At 57.8% G+C, this 20910-nt stretch overlaps 1 protein-coding gene across 1 annotated transcript; it reads right to left on the bottom strand.

The window, feature by feature from the left end:
* Positions 1–146: 146 nt before the first annotated feature.
* On the bottom strand, positions 147–20850 carry LOC136000265 (pre-mRNA-processing factor 39-like). Its single transcript, XM_065654043.1, has 14 exons — positions 20503–20850; positions 19505–19663; positions 18287–18412; positions 16901–17019; positions 14521–14688; positions 9939–10116; positions 8615–8722; positions 7276–7440; positions 6171–6297; positions 4732–5000; positions 3256–3440; positions 1650–1724; positions 503–617; positions 147–306 (listed from the first exon to the last, which is right to left on the bottom strand). Exons 1-14 carry the CDS (start codon positions 20848–20850, stop codon positions 241–243), a joined length of 2208 nt encoding a protein of 735 aa, XP_065510115.1. The 3' UTR covers positions 147–240.
* Between the last annotated feature and the right edge of the window lie 60 nt (positions 20851–20910).

Genomic DNA, 20910 nt, shown 5'->3' with positions numbered 1-20910 from the left:
GAGTCGCCCCTCTCTTAAATGGAAAGAGGATCCCCAAAACAAACTCTGAATCTGCTCCCAAGGGGGGGGGGGGACACCCCAAAACCCCCCTCGTGACCCCCCCTTAATGTAACCCCCCCCCCAACCCCCCAAAAGCCGAATAAACGTTTCTGAGGTTCCGCCGCCTGTTTATTTACATCCCCCTGTGGCGAAGGGGGCGAAAATGTACAGAAAAGGGGTTTCTTGGGGGGGGGTCCCAGTTCAGCTCTGCCCGTAGTACTGGTTGTAGTTCCAGGGCGTTTGGTAGTTGTAGGCGCCGTAGCCGTGCTGGGGGGCGGGGGCGTCAGGCTGGGAACCCCCCAGTTCCTCCCAGTGACCCCCCCAGTGCCCCCCAGTTCCTTCCAGTGCCTCCCAATGACCCCCCCAGTGCCCCCCAGTTCCTCTCAGTGCCCCCCCCAGTTCCTCCCAGTGCCCCCCAGTTCCTCTTAGTGCCCCCCCAGTTCCTCCCAGTGCCCCCACTGACCTGGTACCAGTAGCTGTACGAGGGGTTGGATCCCACGTCGCCCCCCGAGAAGTTGAGGGGGGTCAGCAGGGAGGGGTCGTCGGGACGGAGCCGCTTGTCGTCCGGCTCCTCCGAGCTGCGGAAATCGGGGGAAAAAATTGGGGAAAATTGGGGGGGCAGAATTGGGAAAAAATTGGTGAGAAATTGGTGAAAAATCGGGGGAGAAATTGGCGAAAAATTGGGGGGAATATGGAAAAATTGGGGGAAAATAGGGGGAGATTGGGAGGGGAAGGCGGGGTTAGAAATGGGAGAAATTGGGGAAAACTGGGGGGAAATTGGGGAAAAATTGGGAGGGAAATTGGGAAAAAATTGGGGAGAAAATGGTGAGAAATTGGGTGGAATGTGGAAAAATTGGGGGAAAAATGGCGCAAGATTGGGAGGGGGAAGGGGGGTTAGAAACGGGAGAAATTGGGGAAAATTGAAGGGGAATTGGGGAAAAGTGGGGGTAGAAATTTGGGAGAAAAAAATGTGGATAAAAAAGGGAAAAAATTGGGATAGAAAGCAGCAAAAAATGGGATAGAATGGGGCAAAAATGGGGGTAAGAAGAGGAAAAAAACGAGGATTTAAAGGGAAAAAATGGAGATAAAAGGGGGAAAATTGGGATAAAATGGGGAAATGGGGATAAAAATGGGGGAAATGGGGATAAAAATGGGAGAAAATGGGGATAAAAATGGGGGAAATGGGGATAAAAATGGGAGAAAATGGGGATAAAAATGGGGGAAATGGGGATAAAAATGGGGAAATGGGGATAAAAATGGGGGAAATGGGGATAAAAATGGGAGAAAATGGGGATAAAAATGGGGAAATGGGGATAAAAAAAATGGGGGGAAAAGGGGATAAAAATGGGGATAAAAATGGGGGAAAATGGGGATAAAAATGGGGGAAAATGGGGATAAAAATGGGGGGAAAAAGGGGATAAAAATGGGGGGAAAAGGGGGTAAAAATGGGGGGGAAGGGGATAAAAATGGGGAAAAAAGGGGGTAAAAATGGGGGGGAAGGGGATAAAAATGGGGGAAAAAAGGGGATAAAAACGGGGGAAAAAAGGGGGTAAAAGGGGAAGAGCTCGGGGGGCAGAAGGGAGATGAGGAGGGCGGCCGGGGGGTCTCACCCGTTCTCCAGCGCCCGTTTCCGCGCCGCGTGCTGCTTGAGGATGCGCTGGTGATCGTCGTAGGCCGTGAGCAGGCTGCAAGCAACGGGGCGCGGTGAGGGGGGCGGCCCCTTTCGGGGGGGCTTATTGTTATTTTGGGGGAACGGGGGGGTTAGCGGGGGGGGGCGGCCCCTTTTGGGGGGTTTTTCTGGTTGTTTTTGCAGGAACAGACGGGTCAGTGTGGGGGGCAGCCCCTTTTGGGGCATTTTCCTGTTGTTTTTGGCCAAACCTGTGGATGCCGAAGTCCTCGAGGAACTCGAGGTGGTAGTGGGTGGGGGGGCAGCCCCTTTTAGGGTATTTTTCTGGTGGTTTTGCTCATCGTACCCCACCAGCGGGCTGGGGAACAGGGGGGGCGGCCCCTTTTGGGGTGTTTTTCGGGTGGTTTTTGCCCAAACCTGTGGATGCTGGAGCCAAAGTCCTCGAGGAACTCAAGGCGGCGCTGGGCGGGGGGGGGGGCGGCCCCTTTTGGGGCGTTTTTCTGGTTGTTTTGGGGGAATAGGGGGGGTCAGCGGGGGGGCAGCCCCTTTCAGGGTGTTTTTCAGATGGTTTTTGCCCAAACCTGTGGATGCTGGAGCCAAAGTCCTCGAGGAACTCAAGGTGGTAGTGGGTGGGGGGGCAGCCCCTTTTAGGGTATTTTTCTGGTGGTTTTGCTCATCGTACCCCACCAGCGGGCTGGGGAACAGGGGGGGCGGCCCCTTTTGGGGTGTTTTTCGGGTGGTTTTTGCCCAAACCTGTGGATGCTGGAGCCAAAGTCCTTGAGGAACTCAAGGCGGCGCTGGGCGGGGGGGGGGGGCGGCCCCTTTTGGGGCATTTTTCTGGTTGTTTTGGGGGAATATGGGGGATCAGCGGGGGGGCAGCCCCTTTCGGGGTGTTTTTCAGATGGTTTTTGCCCAAACCTGTGGATGCTGGAGCCAAAGTCCTCGAGGAACTCAAGGTGGTAGTGGGTGGGGGGGCAGCCCCTTTTAGGGTATTTTTCTGGTGGTTTTGCTCATCGTACCCCACCGGCGGGCTGGGGAACAGGGGGGGCGGCCCCTTTTGGGGTGTTTTTCGGGTGGTTTTTGCCCAAACCTGTGGATGCTGGAGCCAAAGTCCTCGAGGAACTCAAGGCGGCGCTGGGCGGGGGGCGGGGCGGCCCCTTTTGGGGCATTTTTCTGGTTGTTTTGGGGGAATATGGGGGGTCAGCGGGGGGGCAGCCCCTTTCGGGGTGTTTTTCAGATGGTTTTTGCCCAAACCTGTGGATGCTGGAGCCAAAGTCCTCGAGGAACTCAAGGCGGCGCTAGGCGGGGGGGGGGGCGGCCCCTTTTGGGGCATTTTTCTGGTTGTTTTGGGGGAATAGGGGGGGTCAGCGGGGGGGCAGCCCCTTTCAGGGTGTTTTTCAGATGGTTTTTGCCCAAACCTGTGGATGCTGGAGCCAAAGTCCTCGAGGAACTCAAGGTGGTAGTGGGTGGGGGGGCAGCCCCTTTTAGGGTATTTTTCTGGTGGTTTTGCTCATCGTACCCCACCGGCGGGCTGGGGAACAGGGGGGTGGCCCCTTTTGGGGTGTTTTTCGGGTGGTTTTTGCCCAAACCTGTGGATGCTGGAGCCAAAGTCCTCGAGGAACTCGAGGCGGCGCTGGGAGAAGAGCAGTTTGGCGTCGGGCGCCAGAGGCGAGCGCAGCGCCCGCTCCAGGCAGCGCAGCGTGTTCCCCTCGTTCTGCCGCACGTCGGCCCCGAACTCCAGCTCCAGCAGGTTGGCGTGGAGGCGAGCGTTGTCCTGGGGGGGGGAAACAGCGCTTGGGGGGGGCTGAGGGGGTCTGGGGGTCACTGAGGGGGTTTGGGGGGGTCTTCAGGGGTTTGGAGACAAGTGTTGTCCGGGGGAAATGGAGTTTGGAGGTCACTGAGAGGTTTGGGGTCCTGAGTGGGGGTTTTGGGGTCCCCAAGGGGGGTTTTGGGGTCCCCAGGGGGGTTTGAGGATCCCCAGGGGGGCTTTGGGGTCCCAGGGGGGTTTGAGGATCCCTCAAGGGGGGTTTTAGGGTCCCCAGGGGGGTTTTGGGGTCTCCAGGGGGGTTTGAGGATCCCTAAAAGGCTTTGGGATCCCCAAGGGGGTTTTGGGGTCCCCAAGGGGGTTTGAGGATCCCCAGGGGGGTTTTGGGGTCTCCAGGGGGGTTTGAGGATCCCTAAAAGGCTTTGGGGATCCCCAAGGGGGTTTGAGGATCCCCAGGGGGGTTTTGGGGTCCCCAGGGGGGTTTGAGGATCCCCAAAGGGGTTTTGGGGTCTCCAGGGGGGGTTTAAGGATCCCCAAAAGGCTTTGGGGATCCCCAAGGGGGTTTTGGGGTCCCCAGGGGGGTTTGGGGTCCCCAGGGGGGTTTTGGGGTCCCCAGGGGGGTTTGAGGATCCCCAAAGGGGTTTTGGAGTCCCCAGGGGGGTTTTGGGGTCTCCAGGGGGGTTTAAGGATCCCTAAAAGGCTTTGGGGATCCCCAAGGGGGTTTTGGGGTCCCCAAGGGGGTTTGAGGATCCTCAAAGGGGTTTTGGGGTCCCCAGGGGGGTTTGGGGTCCCCAGGGGGGTTTGGGGATCCCCAGGGGGGTTTGGGGTCCCCAGGGGGGTTTGAGGATACCCCAAGGGGGGTTTTGGGGTCCCCAGGGGGGTTTGAGGATCCCCAAAGGGGTTTTGGGGTCCCCAGGGGGGTTTGGGGGTCCACAGGGGGGTTTGGGGTCCCCAGGGGGGTTTGAGGATCCCCAGGGGGGTTTTGGGGTCCCCAGGGGGGTATGAGGATCCCCAAAGGGGTTTTGGGGTTCCCAAGGGGATTTTGGGGTCCCCAGGGGGGTTTGAGGATACCCAAAGGGGTTTTGGGGATCCCCAGGGGGGTTTTGGGGTCCCCAGGGGGGTTTGAGGATCCCCAAAGGGGTTTTGGGGTCCCCAGGGGGGTTTTGGGGTCTCCAGGGGGGTTTTGGGGTCCCCAGGGGGGTTTGAGGATCTCCAAGGGGGTTTTGGGGTCCCCAGGGGGGCTGCTCCCCTTACACCCCGCGCTCCCCCCTTAACCCGAGGGCCCCCCCTCTTTGCTCACCGGCTCCTTCTCCAGCGCGTCGGCCAGCACAGCGCGCGCCTTGCCCAGGTTGCGCTGCACCTTGGCCGCCTGGCGCGCCAGCTTGATGGCGAAGAAGGAGGCGAGGGGCAGCCCCTCGTTAGCGCTAATTGCCTCGCGCAGCAGCCGCTCCGCCTGCTCCAGGTTGCCCAGCCGGCGCTCCAGGCTCACGCGGCGCAGCCGCACCATGGCCAGCCCCGGCACCGCCGCCTCCAGGCACCGCAGGATGCGCCGCGACTCCTCGGGGTTCCCTGGGGGGAGATGGGGGTCAGGGGGGGTCCCTGGAGGGGGTTTCGGGGGTCCTGGGGGGTTTTGGGGAGTCCTAGGGGGTCTCTGGGGGGTCTGGGTTGCACCATGGCCAGCCCTGGCACCGCCACCTCGAAACTGTGCAGGATGTGCCGCGACTCCTCAGGGTTCCCTGGGGGGGAGATGGGGGCCAGGGGGGTCCTGGGGGGGTTTGGGTGGTCCCTGGGGGGGATTTAGGGGGTCCCTGGGGGGTTTTGGGGGGTCCCTGGGGGGTTTTGGGGGGTCTGGGTTGGACCATGGCCAGCCCTGGCACCGCCGCCTCCAGGCACCGCAGAATGTGCCGCGACTCCTTGGGGTTCCCTGGGGGGAAATGGGGGTCAGGGGGGGTCCTGGGGGGGTTTAAGGGGGTCCCTGGGGGGTCAAGGAGGTCCCTGGGGGGGTCCTGAGGGGTCTCTGGGGAGTTTTGGGGGCTCTGTGGGGGGGGCTGGGGGGTCTGGGGTGTTGGGGGTCCCACAAGTGATTAAGAGGATTGGGGAAGAATGGGGAGAAATGGGCAGCAAAAGTGAAGAAAAACTGGGGGAAATTCAGGGAGAAATGGGGGGAGGAACAGGAGAAATGGGGAAACGGGAGGTGAAAAATGGAGAAACTGGGGGGGAAGCGGGAGAGAAATTGGGGGAGAATGGGGAGAAATGAGAGGGGAATTGGGGAAAAATTGGGGAGAAGTTGGGAGAGAAAAAAACTGGAGAAACTTGAGGGAAATTCAGGGAGAAATAGGGAAAAATTGGGGGAGAAAACCTGCAGAAATTAGGGGGAAAAACTGGACAAATTGGGAGAGAAATTGGGGAAAAATTGAAGGAGAAGTTGGGGAGAAATCTGGAGAAATTGGGGGGCAATGGGAGAAATGGGGGGGGAAGTGGGAAGAAAAATTGGAGAAATTGAAGGGAAATTTGATAAATTGGGGGGGAAAATTGGAGGAGAAATCTGGGGAAATTGGGAGAGAAATTGGGGAGAAATTAGGGGGACGAATCCAGGGGAGTTTTGGGGTCCCCGGGAGGTTTCAGGGTCCTTGTTGGGGGGTGTTGGGCTCCATTTTGGGGCCAAACTCGCCACTCTGGAGCCAAACAGGCATCGCGCAGTGAAATGCCCCAAATTGGAATTTTGGGGGGTTTTCTCACCGTGTTTCTCCTCAAACGCGGCCCAGAGCAGGTGGATGGTGGGTTTGCGGGGCAGGTGGTACCCGCACGCGCGCTGGAACACGCTCCGCGCTCCGGCCACCGTCTGCGGCTCCAGGAACCTCGTGTACTGAAAACCAACACAAAAAACGGTCAAAACCGGCGAAAAAATGGTCCAAAATGGCCAAAAAACGGCCAAAAAACACGCCGGGGGAGGCAGGGATGGACAGACGGACGCGGGTTGAGGGGGGAACTCACGTTATGTCCGAATTTTCCGCGCCCTCTTGGGGGTCGGGGGGGGAAAAGCGGTGGTGGGATTTAAATAAAAGGGGGTTAGAAATGCGGGTTTGGGGGAAATGGGTTTTTTGGGGGGGGGAGGATTTAAAAGATTAATTAAAAAAGACAAATGAAGGTGGTTTTCAGCGTGGGGAGATGGTTTTTGGGGGTGCGGTTGGTCGTGTCGCAGCCCTGGGGGGGTAAAGGGCATTTTGTCCTTAAAATCGTTATTTTGGTGGGGGGGGGGGATGGATGGGCATTTTGGCCAATCCAGTGTATTTTCAGGGGCGTTTTGGGCAACGTGGTGTGTTTTGGGAGTGTCTGGGGCGCACCTTGATCCAGAACTCCCCGTATTTTGGCCAATCTGGTGTATTTTTGGGGGTGTTTTGGGCAATGCGGCGTATTTTGGGGGATATTTTGGGCAACTCAGTGTATTTTTGGGGATGTTTTGGGCAATGTGGTGTATTTTGGGGGTGTCTGGAGCGCACCTTGATCCAGAACTCCCTGTATTTTGTGCAACGCGGTGCGTTTTGGGAGGTGTTTTGGGCAACGCGGTGAATTTTTGGGGGTGTTTTGTGCAACCTGGTGTGTTTGGGGGTATTTCGGGCCCACCTTGATCCAGAACTCCCCGTATTTTGGCCAATCTGGTGTATTTTTGGGGATGTTTTGTGCAATGCGCTGTATTTTTGGGGGTGTCTGGGGCGCACCTTAATCCCGAACTCCCCGTACTTTGGCCAATCTGGTGTCTTTTTGGTGATGTTTTGGGCAACGTGGTGTGTTTCGGGGGACGTTTTGGGCAACGCGGTGTATTTTGGGGGGTGTTGGGGCGCACCTTGATCCAGAACTCCTCGTAGAGCGCGCAGGCGATGACGCAGCGCTCGAACAGCACGATGCAGCGGTCGTGGTTCCCCCCGCCCAGCTCCCAGTCCAGGTACTCGCGCCAGTTGCGCAGCTGCGCCCGCTCCAGCGGCTTCACGTGGAAATAGGGGCGCTTGATCTGGAATAACGGGGTGCAGGGGTCAGAAATGGGGGTACGGGGGTCAGAAATGGGGGCCTGGGGGGTCAGAAATGGGGAGACTGGGGGGTCAGAAATCAGGGGACTGGGGGGTCAGAAATGGGGGCCTGGGGGTCAGAAATGGGGGGCCTGGGGGGTCAGAGGGGCAATACAAGCGCTTGATCTGGAATAACGGGGTGCGGGGGTCAGAAATGGGGGGACAGGGGAGACTGGGGGGTCAGAAATGGGGAGCATATGGGCATTTGATGTGGAATAACGGGGTGCGGGGGTCAGAAATGGGGGGACAGGACAGAGTGGGGGGTCAGAAATGGGGAGACTGGGGAGACTGGGGGGTCAGAGGGGCTTCATGTGGAAATACGGGTGTTTGATGTGGAGTAACGGGGTGTGGGGGTCAGAAATGGGGGGACGGGGGTCAGAGGGGCTTGGGGAGGGTTGGAGGGAAATTGGAGAAATTGGGGGAGAAATTGGAGAAACTGGGGAGGAAAATGGGAGAAATGGGGGGAGGAAAATCAGAGAAATGGGAGAGGAAAATTGGAGAAAACCTGGAGAAACTGGGGGAGAAAAACTGGGGGAGAATTTGGGGCAAATTAGGGGAGAAAAATTGGAGGGAAACGGGGAGGGAAACTGGAGAAATTGGGGGGGAATTGGGGAGACAAATTGAAGAAATTGGGGGGAGTTGGGGGAGGGAAAGTGGAGAAATTGGGGGAGAAAAATTGGGGTGAATTGGGGAAAAACTATGGCAAAACTGGGGAAAATTGGGGGGAAAATAGGGGGGAGAAATTGGGGAGAAATTTGAGGGGAATTGGGGAGAAAAATTGGAGGAACTGGGGGGGAAATTGGGAGAGAAATGGGGAGAAATTGGGGGGAAATTGGGAGAGAAACGGGGAGAAATTGGGGGGAAACTGGGAGAGAAATGGGTGGAGAAAAACTGGAGAAATTGGGGGAGGAGTTGAGGAATTTGGAGAAATTGGGGGGGGAAGTGGAGAAATGGGGGGAGAAAAATTGAAGAAATTGAGAGAGAAATTGAGGGGAAATTGGGAGAGAAATTGAGGGGAAATTGGGGGGGAAATTTGAGAAATCGGGGGGGAATTGGGGGTAGGAAACTGGAGAAATGGGGGGAATTGGGGCGAAATGGGGGTTTCGGGTGCCCACGTACCCCGTCCTCGAAGTTCCAGCGTTTACTGACTTCGGCCTCGTTCTGTGCGTAGATTTGTTGCCTCATGGAAATCACCAATTCCCGGATCTTTTCTTGGTCTAAATCCTCCTGGGAACGAAAGGGAATGGCGGGGGGGGACACCCCAAAACCCCCCACGTTGTTATTTACAGCACAAGATGGGCCTGCGGAGTCACTGCCAAGTTTTAGAGCTGGAATTTATGAGAATATTTCGGTTTTTCGCAATAAAAAAATCCCCCCAAAGCCCCTTTGGATGTGGGTGGGGAACAGGGAGACCCCAAAACCCCCAAAGGGAAACTGGGGGACCCCAAAAAGCTGTTTCACTGTCATTTATTTTCAGGTAACTGTTAATTTGGGGGGAGAAATTCCAATATTTAAAATGAGAACGAGCAGCGAATGTATCCAGGAAGTAATTGTAGATTTTTAGAGCCGAAAGTTATGAAAATATTTGGGGTTTTTAGCAATTAAAAACACCCCAAAATCCCCTTTTCTTTTTGGATGGGGAAACCGGGGGACCCCAAAACTGTTTCGCCGTTATTTATTTCCAGGTAGCTGTTAATTTTGGGGGAGAAATTTCAATATTTAAAATGAGAAATACCAGCGAATGGCTCCAGGGAATAACTGTGAATTTTCACAAGTGAAAGCTATGGAAATATTTGGAAATATTTCCATTTTTCACCATAAAACGCACCAGCGAACGGCTCCAGGGAATAACTGAACTTTTACAAGTGAAAACTATGGAAATATTTCCATTTTTCACCATGAAATGTACCACGAAACGCCCCAGCGAACGGCTCCAGGGAACAACTGTGAATTTTTACAAGTGAAAGCTACGGAAATATTTGGAAATATTTCCATTTTTCACCACGAAATGCCGCAGCAAACAGCTCCAGGGAACAACTGCATTTCCGCAAGTGAAAACTATGGAAATATTTCCATTTTTCCCCACGAAACGCCCCAGCGAATGGCCCCAGGGGACAACAGCATTTCCGCAAGTGAAAACTGTGGAAATATTTCCATTTTTCCCCACGAAACGCCCCAGCGAACGGCCCCAGGGGACAACGGAATTTCCACAAGTGAAAACTGTGGAAATATCTCCATTTTTCACCACGAAATGCCGCAGCAAACGGCTCCAGGGAACAACTGCATTTCCGCAAGTGAAAACTGTGGAAATATTTCCATTTTTCACCACAAAACGCCCCAGCGAACGGCCCCAGGAGACAACGGAATTTCCACGAGCTGAAGCTACGGAAATCTCTCGATTTTTCCCCGGGACGCGCGCCCCGAACGCCCGTTTTGGGGGTACCTGCGCGTCCGCCGCTGTCCCGCCCTGTGGCGCCGGCTCCTCGCCCGGCGGCGCCTCCGTCCCCTCGGGCTCCGGCGCTTTCGGCGGCGGCTCCGTCGACAACTTGGACCGAACCCACAGCAGCTCCTCGGGGGACAAAATGTCCTTGGGGGGGTGGTGGAGGACGTGCTCCTTGAACCTGGGGGGGGAAACGGGCCAGAAATGGGCAGAAACGGGCAAAAGGTGACAGAAAACCCGGGGAAAAGGTGACAGAAAACCCGGGGAAAAGGCGACAGAAAACGCGACAGAAAAACCGGAGCAAAACGGCGACAGAAAAACCGGGCAAAACGTAACAGAAAAACCGGCCAAAACACAACAGAAAACGCGGCAGAAAACCGGAGCAAAACGTGACAGAAAAACCAGGGAAAAGGCGACAGAAACTCGGGGAAAAGGCGACAGAAAACCCGGGGAAAAGGCGACAGAAACCCAGGAAAAAGGTGACAGAAAACCCGGGGAAAACGCGACAGAAAACCCGGGCAAAAGGTGACAGAAAACCCGGGGAAAAGGCGACAGAAAACCGGGGAAAACGCGACAGAAAACCCGGGGAAAAGGTGACAGAAAACCCGGGGAAAAGGCGACAGAAAACCCGGGGAAAAGGCGACAGAAAACCGGGGAAAACGCGACAGAAAACCCGGGGAAAAGGTGACAGAAACCCGGGGAAAAGGCGACAGAAAACCCGGGGAAAACGCGACAGAAAACCGGGGAAAACGCGACAGAAAACCCGGGGAAAAGGTGACAGAAACCCGGGGAAAAGGTGACAGAAAACCCGGGGAAAAGGTGACAGAAAAACCGGCCAAAACACGACAGAAAACGCGGCAGAAAACCGGAGCAAAACGTGACAGAAAAACCAGGGAAAAGGCGACAGAAACTCGGGGAAAAGGTGACAGAAAACTCGGGGAAAAGGCGACAGAAAACCCGGGGAAAACGCGACAGAAACCCGGGGAAAACGCGACAGAAACACCGGGGAAAAGGTGACAGAAACACCGGGGAAAAGGCGACAGAAAAAACGGCCAAAACGCGACAGAAACCCCGGGGAAAAGGTAACAGAAACCCCGGGGAAAAGGTGACAGAAACCCCGGGGAAAAGGTGACAGAAACCCCGGGGAAAAGGTGACAGAAACCCCGGGGAAAAGGTGACAGAAACCCCGGGGAAAAGGTGACAGAAACCCCGGGGAAAAGGTGACAGAAAACCCGGGGAAAACGCGACAGAAACCCCGGGGAAAAGGTGACAGAAACCCCGGGGAAAAGGTGACAGAAACCCCGGGGAAAAGGTGACAGAAACCCCGGGGAAAAGGTGACAGAAAACCCGGGGAAAACGCGACAGAAACCCGGGGAAAACGTGACAGAAACCCCGGGGAAAAGGCGACAGAAACCCCGGGGAAAAGGCGACAGAAACCCCGGGGAAAAGGCGACAGAAAACCCGGGGAAAAGGTGACAGAAAACCCGGGGAAAAGGCGACAGAAACCCGGGGAAAAGGCGACAGAAACCCGGGGAAAAGGCGACAGAAAACCCGGGGAAAAGGTGACAGAAACCCGGGGAAAAGGCGACAGAAACCCGGGGAAAAGGCGACAGAAAACCCGGGGAAAAGGCGACAGAAAACCCGGGGAAAAGGCGACAGAAAACCCGGGGAAAAGGTGACAGAAAACCCGGGGAAAAGGTGACAGAAACCCGGGGAAAAGGCGACAGAAAACCCGGGGAAAAGGCGACAGAAAACCCGGGGAAAAGGCGACAGAAAACCCGGGGAAAAGGCGACAGAAAACCCGGGGAAAAGGCGACAGAAAACCCGGGGAAAAGGTGACAGAAAACCCGGGGAAAACGCGACAGAAAACCGAGGAAAACGAGACAGAAAACCCGGGGAAAACGCGACAGAAAACCGGGGAAAACGCGACAGAAAACCGGGGAAAACGAGACAGAAAACCCGGGGAAAAGGCGACAGAAAACCCGGGGAAAAGGTGACAGAAAACCGGGGAAAAGGTGACAGAAAACCCGGGGAAAAGGCGACAGAAACCCGGGGAAAACGCGACAGAAAACCGGGGAAAAGGCGACAGAAAACCGGGGAAAAGGTGACAGAAAACCGGGGAAAACGCGACAGAAAACCGGGGAAAAGGCGACAGAAAACCCGGGGAAAAGGCGACAGAAAACCCGGGGAAAAGGTGACAGAAAACCCGGGGAAAAAGGTGACAGAAAACCCGGGGAAAAGGCGACAGAAAACCCGGGGAAAAAGGCGACAGAAAACCCGGGGAAAAAGGCGACAGAAAACCCGGGGAAAAGGTGACAGAAAACGGGGGAAAAGGTGACAGAAAACCCGGGGAAAAGGTGACAGAAAACCCGGGGAAAACGCGACAGAAAACCGGGGAAAAGGCGACAGAAAACCCGGGGAAAACACGACAGAAAACCCGGGGAAAAGGCGACAGAAAACCGGGGAAAAGGCGACAGAAAACCCGGGGAAAAGGTGACAGAAAACGGGGGAAAAGGTGACAGAAAACCGGGGAAAAGGCGACAGAAAACCCGGGGAAAAGGTGACAGAAAACCGGGGAAAAGGCGACAGAAACACCGGGGAAAACACGACAGAAACCCGGGGAAAAGGCGACAGAAAACCGGGGAAAAGGTGACAGAAAACCGGGGGAAAACGCGACAGAAAACCCGGGGAAAACGCGACAGAAAACCCGGGGAAAAGGCGACAGAAAAACCGGGGAAAAGGCGACAGAAAACCCGGGGAAAAGGCGACAGAAAACCGGGGAAAAGGTGACAGAAAACCGGGCGACGGGCCCACCGCGGCGGCACCGGGATGGGGATATTTATTTTTACGGGTGTTTTCTATGGGGATATTTGACCGTTACGGGTGTTTTTCACAGGAATATTTCACCACGGGGGAAGTTTTACCACCACAGATATTTTCCGTGGGGATATTTCACCATTGCTGTCATTTTTCGTGGCAACGTTTTCCCATTGTGGTCATTTTTTGGGGGGATATTTTACCTCCACAAGAAAAAATTTACACATTCCCACCATTTTACCCCATTTTCTTTCCCTAAGGGACATTTTAATCTCTTTTTTTCCCCGAGTGACATTTTCCCACCATTTTCTTTTCCCCTGAGGGACATTTTACCTCATGTTTTCACCTCATTTTTTCTCTCTGGGGACACTTTACTCCCATTTTTTTCCCCCCAGTGACATTTTACCTCATTTCTTTACCTCGTGTTTTCTCCCCGGGGCCATTTTACCCACATTTTTTCCCCCCCAATGGCCATTTCACCCCCATTTTTTCCACCCAGGCCCATTTCACCCCCATTTTTCCCCCCCAATGACCATTTCACCCCCGTTTTTCCCCCCCATGACCATTTCACCCCCATTTTTTCCCCCCAGGCCCATTTCACCCCCATTTTTCCCCCACATGGCCATTTCACCCCCGTTTTTCCCCCCCAGGCCCATTTCACCCCCATTTTTCCCCCCCCAATGACCATTTCACCCCCGTTTCCCCCCCGCCCCCAATGGCCATTTCACCCCCATTTTTTCCCCCCCAATGGCCATTTCACCCCCATTTTTCCCCCCCAATGACCATTTCACCCCCATTTTTCCCCCCCAGACCCATTTCACCCCCATTTTTTCCCCCCCAATGACCATTTCACCCCCGTTTTTTCCCTTCCAGGCCGATTTCACCCCCATTTTTTCCCCCCCCAGGCCCATTTCACCCCCATTTTTCCCCTCCAGGCCGATTTCACCCCCATTTTCCCCCCCCAGGCCCATTTCACCCCCATTTTTCCCCCCCAATGACCATTTCACCCCCGTTTTTTCCCCCCCCCATGACCATTTCACCCCCGTTTTTTCCCCCCCAGGCCCATTTCACCCCCATTTTTCCCCACCATGGCCATTTCACCCCCATTTTTTCCCCCCATGGCCATTTCACCCCCATTTTTCCCCCCCCAGGCCGATTTCACCCCCATTTTTTCCCCCCCAGACCCATTTCACCCCCATTTTTTCCCCCCCAGACCCATTTCACCCCCATTTTTTCCCCCCCAATGGCCATTTCACCCCCGTTTCCCCCCCCCCCCATGGCCATTTCACCCCCATTTTTTCCCCCCCAGGCCGATTTCACTCCCATTTTTCCCCCCCCAGACCCATTTCACCCCCATTTTTTCCCCCCCAATGACCATTTCACCCCCATTTTTTCCCCCACCATGGCCATTTCACCCCTGTTTTTCCCCCCAATGACCATTTCACCCCTATTTTTTCCCCCACATGGCCATTTCACCCCCATTTTTTCCCCCACCATGGCCATTTCACCCCCGTTTTTCCCCCCCCAATGGCCATTTTGCCCCCGTTTTCCCCCCCCCAGGCCCATTTCACCCCCTTTTTCCCCCCCCAATGACCATTTCACCCCCGTTTTTTCCCCTCCAGGCCAATTTCACCCCCATTTTTCCCCCCCCAGACCCATTTCACCCCCATTTTTTCCCCCCCAATGACCATTTCACCCCCGTTTTTTCCCCCCCAATGACCATTTCACCCCGTTTTCCCCCCCAGGCCCGTTTCCCGGCGGCCCGCACCTCTCCCAGTGCTGGCTGTAGAGCTGCGTGGGGATGGACAGCACGCGGTCGTAGATGGCGGTGACGGCGCGCAGCTCGCCCTGCTCGCGCTCCCACTCCACGTACAGCTCCCACAGCTTGTCCGAGCGGAAATCCAGCCCGGCCGCCGCCACCGCCGCCTCGAACACCCTGCGGGGACATCGGGAGGTTTGTCACCCCAAACACCCTGCGGGGACATCGGGAGGTTTGTCACCCCAAACACCCTGCGGGGACATCGGGGGGTTTGTCACCCTGAACACCCTGCGGGGACATCGGGGGGTTTGTCACCCCAAACACCCTGCGGGGACATCGGGGGGTTTGTCACCCCGAACACCCTGCGGGGACATCGGGGGGTTTGTCACCCCAAACACCCTGCGGGGACACACACCGTGTCACACAGTTTGGGGACATCATGGGGTTTGTCACCCCAAACACCCTGCGGGGACATCGGGGAGTTTGTCACCCAAGCACCCTGCGGGGACATCGGGAGGTTTGTCACCCCAAACACCCTGCGGGGACATCGGGGGGTTTGTCACCCTGAACACCCTGCGGGGACATCGGGGGGTTTGTCACCCGAACACCCTGCGGGGACATCGGGGGGTTTGTCACCCAACAACCCTGCGGGGACATCGGGGGGTTTGTCACCCAAACACCCTGCGGGGACATCGGGAGGTTTGTCACCCCGAACACCCTGCGGGGACATCGGGGGGTTTGTCACCCCAAACACCCTGCGGGGACATCGGGGGTTTGTCACCCCAAACACCCTGCGGGGACATCGGGGGGCTTGTCACCCTGAACACCCTGCGGGGACATCAGGGGGTTTGTCACCCCGAACACCCTGCGGGGACATCGGGGGGTTTGTCACCCTGAACACCCTGCGGGGACATCAGGGGGTTTGTCACCCCGAACACCCTGCGGGGACATCGGGAGGTTTGTCACCCTGAACACCCTGCGGGGACATCGGGGGGTTTGTCACCCAAACACCCTGCGGGGACACACACCGTGTCACACAGTTTGGGGACATCATGGGGTTTGTCACCCCAAACACCCTGCGGGGACATCGGGGGGTTTGTCACCCCGAACACCCTGCGGGGACATCGGGAGGTTTGTCACCCCGAACACCCTGCGGGGACATCAGGGGGTTTGTCACCCCGAACACCCTGCGGGGACATCGGGGGGTTTGTCACCCAAACACCCTGCGGGGACATCGGGGGGTTTGTCACCCAAACACCCTGTGGGGACATCGGGGGGTTTGTCACCCCGAACACCCTGCGGGGACATCGGGGGGTTTGTCACCCTGAACACCCTGCGGGGACATCAGGGGGTTTGTCACCCCAAACACCCTGTGGGGACATCGGGGGGTTTGTCACCCCAAACACCCTGCGGGGACATCGGGGGGTTTGTCACCCAAACACCCTGCGGGGACACACGCCGTGGCACACGGTTTGGGGACATCACGGGGTTTGTCACCCCAAACACCCTGCGGGGACATCGGGGGGTCTGTCACCCCAAACACCCTGCGGGGACACACGCCGTGGCACACGGTTTGGGGACATCGGGGTGTTTGTCACCCAAACACCCTGCGGGGACACACGCCATGGCACATGGTTTGGGGACATCAGGGGGTTTGTCACCCCGAACACCCTGCGGGGACATCGGGAGGTTTGTCACCCCGAACACCCTGCGGGGACATCAGGGGGTTTGTCACCCCGAACACCCTGCGGGGACATCGGGGGGTTTGTCACCCAAACACCCTGCGGGGACATCGGGGGGTTTGTCACCCCGAACACCCTGCGGGGACATCGGGGGGTTTGTCACCCAAACACCCTGCGGGGACACACGCCGTGGCACACGGTTTGGGGACATCATGGGGTTTGTCACCCAAACACCCTGCGGGGACATCGGGGGGTTTGTCACCCAAACACCCTGCGGGGACACACGCCGTGGCACACGGTTTGGGGACATCATGGGGTTTGTCACCCAAACACCCTGCGGGGACATCGGGGGGTCTGTCACCCCAAACACCCTGCGGGGACACACGCCATGGCACATGGTTTGGGGACATCGGGGTGTTTGTCACCCCATCCCCAGTGCCTCGAACACCCTGCGGGAACAAACACGCCGTGTCACACCCTGTGGGGACATCGGGGGGTTTGTCACCGTGTCCCCAACACCCCAAACCCCCTGCGGGGACAAACACACCGTGTCACACCCTGTGGGGACATCAGGGGGTTTGTCACCGTGTCCCCAACACCTCGAACACCCTGCGGGGACAAACACGCCGTGTCACACACACTTTGGGGACACAGACGCCGTGTCGCACGCCTTGGGGACCCCCCAGGCGTTGTCACCCGTCCCCTACCCGCGGATTTTCGGGGCGGATTCGGGCAGGTTCATGTCCAGCGTGCTCTGCAGGTAGGAGATGTAGTGGATCCACAGGTCCATGCTGAGGGGGATGGACTGCAGCCCCCGCTCGAAAACCTGCGCACAAACAGCCCCAAAACGTCACAAACCGGCCCCAAACGGCACCGGCCGCGGCGGGGGGGGAGGCCCGGGGGGAAAACGGCCCAAAATGCAGCGGGAAACGGGCAGGAAACGGCGTTTGGGTGGGAAAACGGAGCCCAAAACCAGCACGGGGAGTCCCTGAAATAATACGGGGAGTCCCTGAAATAACACGGGGAGTCCCTGAAATAACACGGGGAACCCCAAAACCAGCATGGGGAGCCCCAATACCAGCATGGGGAGTCCCTAAAATAACACGGGGAGTCCCTAAAATAACACGGGGAGCCCCAAAACCGGCATGGGGAGCCCCAAAATTAACACGGGGAGCCCCAATACCAGCATGGGGAGTCCCTAAAATAACACGGGGAGTCCCTAAAATAACATGGGGAGCCCCAAAATTAACACGGGGAGCCCCAAAACCAGCACAGGGAGCCCCAAAACCAGCACAGGGAGCCCCTAAAATAACACGGGGAGCCCCAAAACCAGCACAGGGAGCCCCAAAACCAGCACGGGGAGCCCCTAAAATAACACGGGGAGCCCCAAAACCGGCATGGGGAGCCCCAAAATTAACACGGGGAGCCCCAATACCAGCATGGGGAGTCCCTAAAATAACACGGGGGTCCCTAAAATAACATGGGGAGCCCCAAAATTAACACGGGGAGCCCCAAAACCAGCATGGGGAGCCCCAAAAATAACATGGGGAGCCCCAAAACCAGCATGGGGAGCCCCAAAAATAACACGGGGAGCCCCAAAACCGGCATGGAGAGCCCCAAAATTAACACAGGGAGCCCCAAAACCAGCACGGGGAGCCCCAAAAATAACACGGGGAGCCCCAAAACCGGCATGGGGAGCCCCAAAATTAACACGGGGAGCCCCAAAACCAGCACGGGGAGCCCCAAAACCAGCACGGGGAGTCCCTAAAATAACACGGGGAGTCCCTAAAATAACACGGGGAGCCCCAAAATTAACACGGGGAGCCCCAATACCAGCATGGGGAGCCCCAAAATGTCCCAGTCTGCCCAAAACCAGGGGGGAGCAGGGGGGGTGACACCCCAAAACCAGCACAGAACCCCCCAACACAGCACAGGGACCCCCCAAGAGCCCCATCTGCTTGTTAAAAACAGGGTAAAACCAAGCGCCAGCACCCCGATAATAGCACCGGGCCCCCCCCGAACCCCCTGTCTGCCCAAGAAGGGTCCAAGCTGGGGGGGGCCACCCCAAAAGCCGCGCGGGGCCCCCGACTCGCCTCCTCGGTGTGGCGGTTGCCCCCGAAGCGCCGCTCCATGTCCGCGTATTTCTTCCAGTAGCCGTAGCAGTAGGGATAGTGCGCGAAGAAGGCGTCGAACGCCCGGCGGGCGGCCGGGAGGTGGTTCTGGGGCGAAAACCGGCCGTTTCGGGACAAAGAACCAACAGTTAACCCCGGGGGCCCGCTGCTCGCCTCGCTGTTAATTAGTGCCAGTAATTAGACGGGGGATGGAGTCCGTTGTGAGAAGAGGCAGCCCTGGGTGGGGAGGATTCCACGCGTGGTTTGCACTGGGGTTTTAATCAGGGTTTTAATGACGCCGATGGTTTAAACTGGGTTTAATGAAGGTTTTAATGGGGCCATAGACTAGGGCTGGGTTTAACAGAGCTTTTAACGGGGCCACAGACTCGGGGTGGGTTTAACGAAGGTTTTAACGGAGTTGTAGACTCGGGGTGAGTTTTAATGGGGACACAGGCTCGGGGTAAGTTTTAATCAGGGTTTTAACGAGGCCAGTGGTTTAAGGTGCATTTAACAAAGGTTTAAACGAGGCCATAGACTTGAGCTGGGTTTTAACGGGGACACAGACTCGGGATAAGTTTTAATTAGGGTTCTGATGAGGCCCAGAGCTCAGGCTGAGTTTTAACGAAGCTTTTAACGGGGCTGAGGGGTCGGGGTGAATCTTAATTATGGTTTTAACGGGGTGAGGGTGAGTTTTAATTGAGGCTTTAACGGGGCTGGGACGAGTCTTAATTAAGGCTTTAACAGGGCTGGAAATCAGGGTGAGTTTTAATTACAGTTATAATGGGGCTAGGGCAATTTTAATTACAGTTATAAGGGGGCTGGGGTGAGCTTTAATTAAAGCTTTAATGGGGCTGGGGTGAGTTGTAATTAAGGTTTAACGGGGCTGGGGTGAGTTGTAATCAAGGTTTTAACGGAGTGAGGGGTCAGGGCAAGTTGTAATTAAGGTTTTAACGGAGTGGGGGGTCAGGGCGAGTTGTAATTAAGGTTTTAATGGAGTGGGAGGTCAGAGTGAGCTGTAATTAAGGTTTTAATGGAGTGGGGGGTCAGGGCGGGTTGTAATTAAGGTCGAGCGGGTCTGGGGGGGATCAGGGCGAGTTGCAATTAAGGTTGAGTGGGTCCGGGGGGGCCGGAGTGAGTTGTAATTAAGGTCCAACAGGCCTGGGGGCCCAGAGGGCTCCTAACGAGCCGCGGGTTAATTACCTCCTGCTCGACGAGCGTGAGCAGCTCGGTCCAGGCGGTGAAGTCGTGGGGGTTGCTCTGCGCCGCCTGCCAAAGCTTCTCGAAGTCGGGGGGGTACGGGGGGGCGGGCTCGTCCGGGGGGGGCTGCGGCTGCCGGGGCGGCTCCTCCTGGGGGGGCTCCTGCGGCTCGGGGGGGGCGGCGGCGCCGTTGCAGCTCTGGGGGGGTTGGGGGGCGGCGGCGGCTCCGGGATCGGCCGGGGGGGGGGTGGCGGGGGGGGCAGGGGGAGGCGGCTCGGCCAGGGGGGCTGGGGGGGCACGAGGAGGCGGCGTTAATTGGGGGGGGTCCCATTGTGGGGGGTCGTATGGGTTGGGGGGATCCCGGGGTGGGAGGTTCCCATAGAGGGGGGGGGTCCCAAGGATGCGGGGATCCCATAGTGGGGGGTTCCCATGGCAGGAGGGGAAGTCCCATAGCGGGGGGGGGTCACATGGGGGGGGGGGCCCATGGCAGGGGGGGATCCCATAGTGGGGGGTCCCATAGTGCGGGGGTCCCAGGGGCGGGAGGTTCCCATGGTGGGGGGGTCCCAGGGATGGGGGACCCCATAGTGGGGGGGTCCCATGGCAGGGGGGGTTCCCATAGTGGGAGGTTCCCATAGTGGGGGGGTCCCAGGGGTGGGAGGTTCCCATAGTGGGGGGGTCCCAGGGATGGGGGGGATCCCATAGTGGGGGGGTCCCATGGGTGGGGAGCCCCAGAAACCCGGGTGGGGTCTCTGAGGGGGGGGGGCGCTCCCACAACCCTGGTGCCCCCCCCCCACTTTGTGCCCCCCCCAATCCCATTGTCTCCCCCCAAAATTCATCCCCGGTCCCCTCCCCACCTCCCCCAACCCCCTCAGCCCCCCGTTTTACCTCAGTTCCCCCCTCCCTGCCCCCCCAGCCCCCCCGTTTCACCTCCGTTCCGCCCCCCCCGCCTGCCCCCCGGCCCCGATTCCCCTCGGCCCCCCCGGTACGTCACCCCCGCTCACCGGGGGGGTCGGTGCCGCCGTCCCCGCCCTCGCCCATCGCCCCCTGGGCCCCGGCCCGGCCCGGGCTGTTCGGGGCCTCCGGTCCCTCCGCCGCCATCGCGGTTCCCGCCTCCTCCCGGCGCGCGTGCGCGGGGACCCGGATGAGGAAGCCAGCGAGGAGGCGGCAGCGACGGGGCCGGAGCGGCGACCGAGGCTGCAGCGCCGCCTGCCGGGCGGGAGGAGCCATACAAACGCGGCGTACAACCATAGAGCCGCGGCGATGGGATAGAGCGACTTCCGGTTTCGCTTCCAAAGCCACGGAGAGGCGGCGGGGAGGCCAGAGCGGCCCGGAGGAGCAGGAACAACCATAGAGACGCCGGAGTGGTGGGGGCGGAAGAAGGACCAGAGCGGCTTCGAAAACCATAGAGA

The sequence above is a fragment of the Caloenas nicobarica genome, chromosome 32 (genome assembly GCF_036013445.1).
Source record: "Caloenas nicobarica isolate bCalNic1 chromosome 32, bCalNic1.hap1, whole genome shotgun sequence".
Lineage (NCBI taxonomy): Eukaryota > Metazoa > Chordata > Aves > Columbiformes > Columbidae > Caloenas > Caloenas nicobarica.
This window is presented reverse-complemented; position numbering and strand designations above follow the sequence as displayed.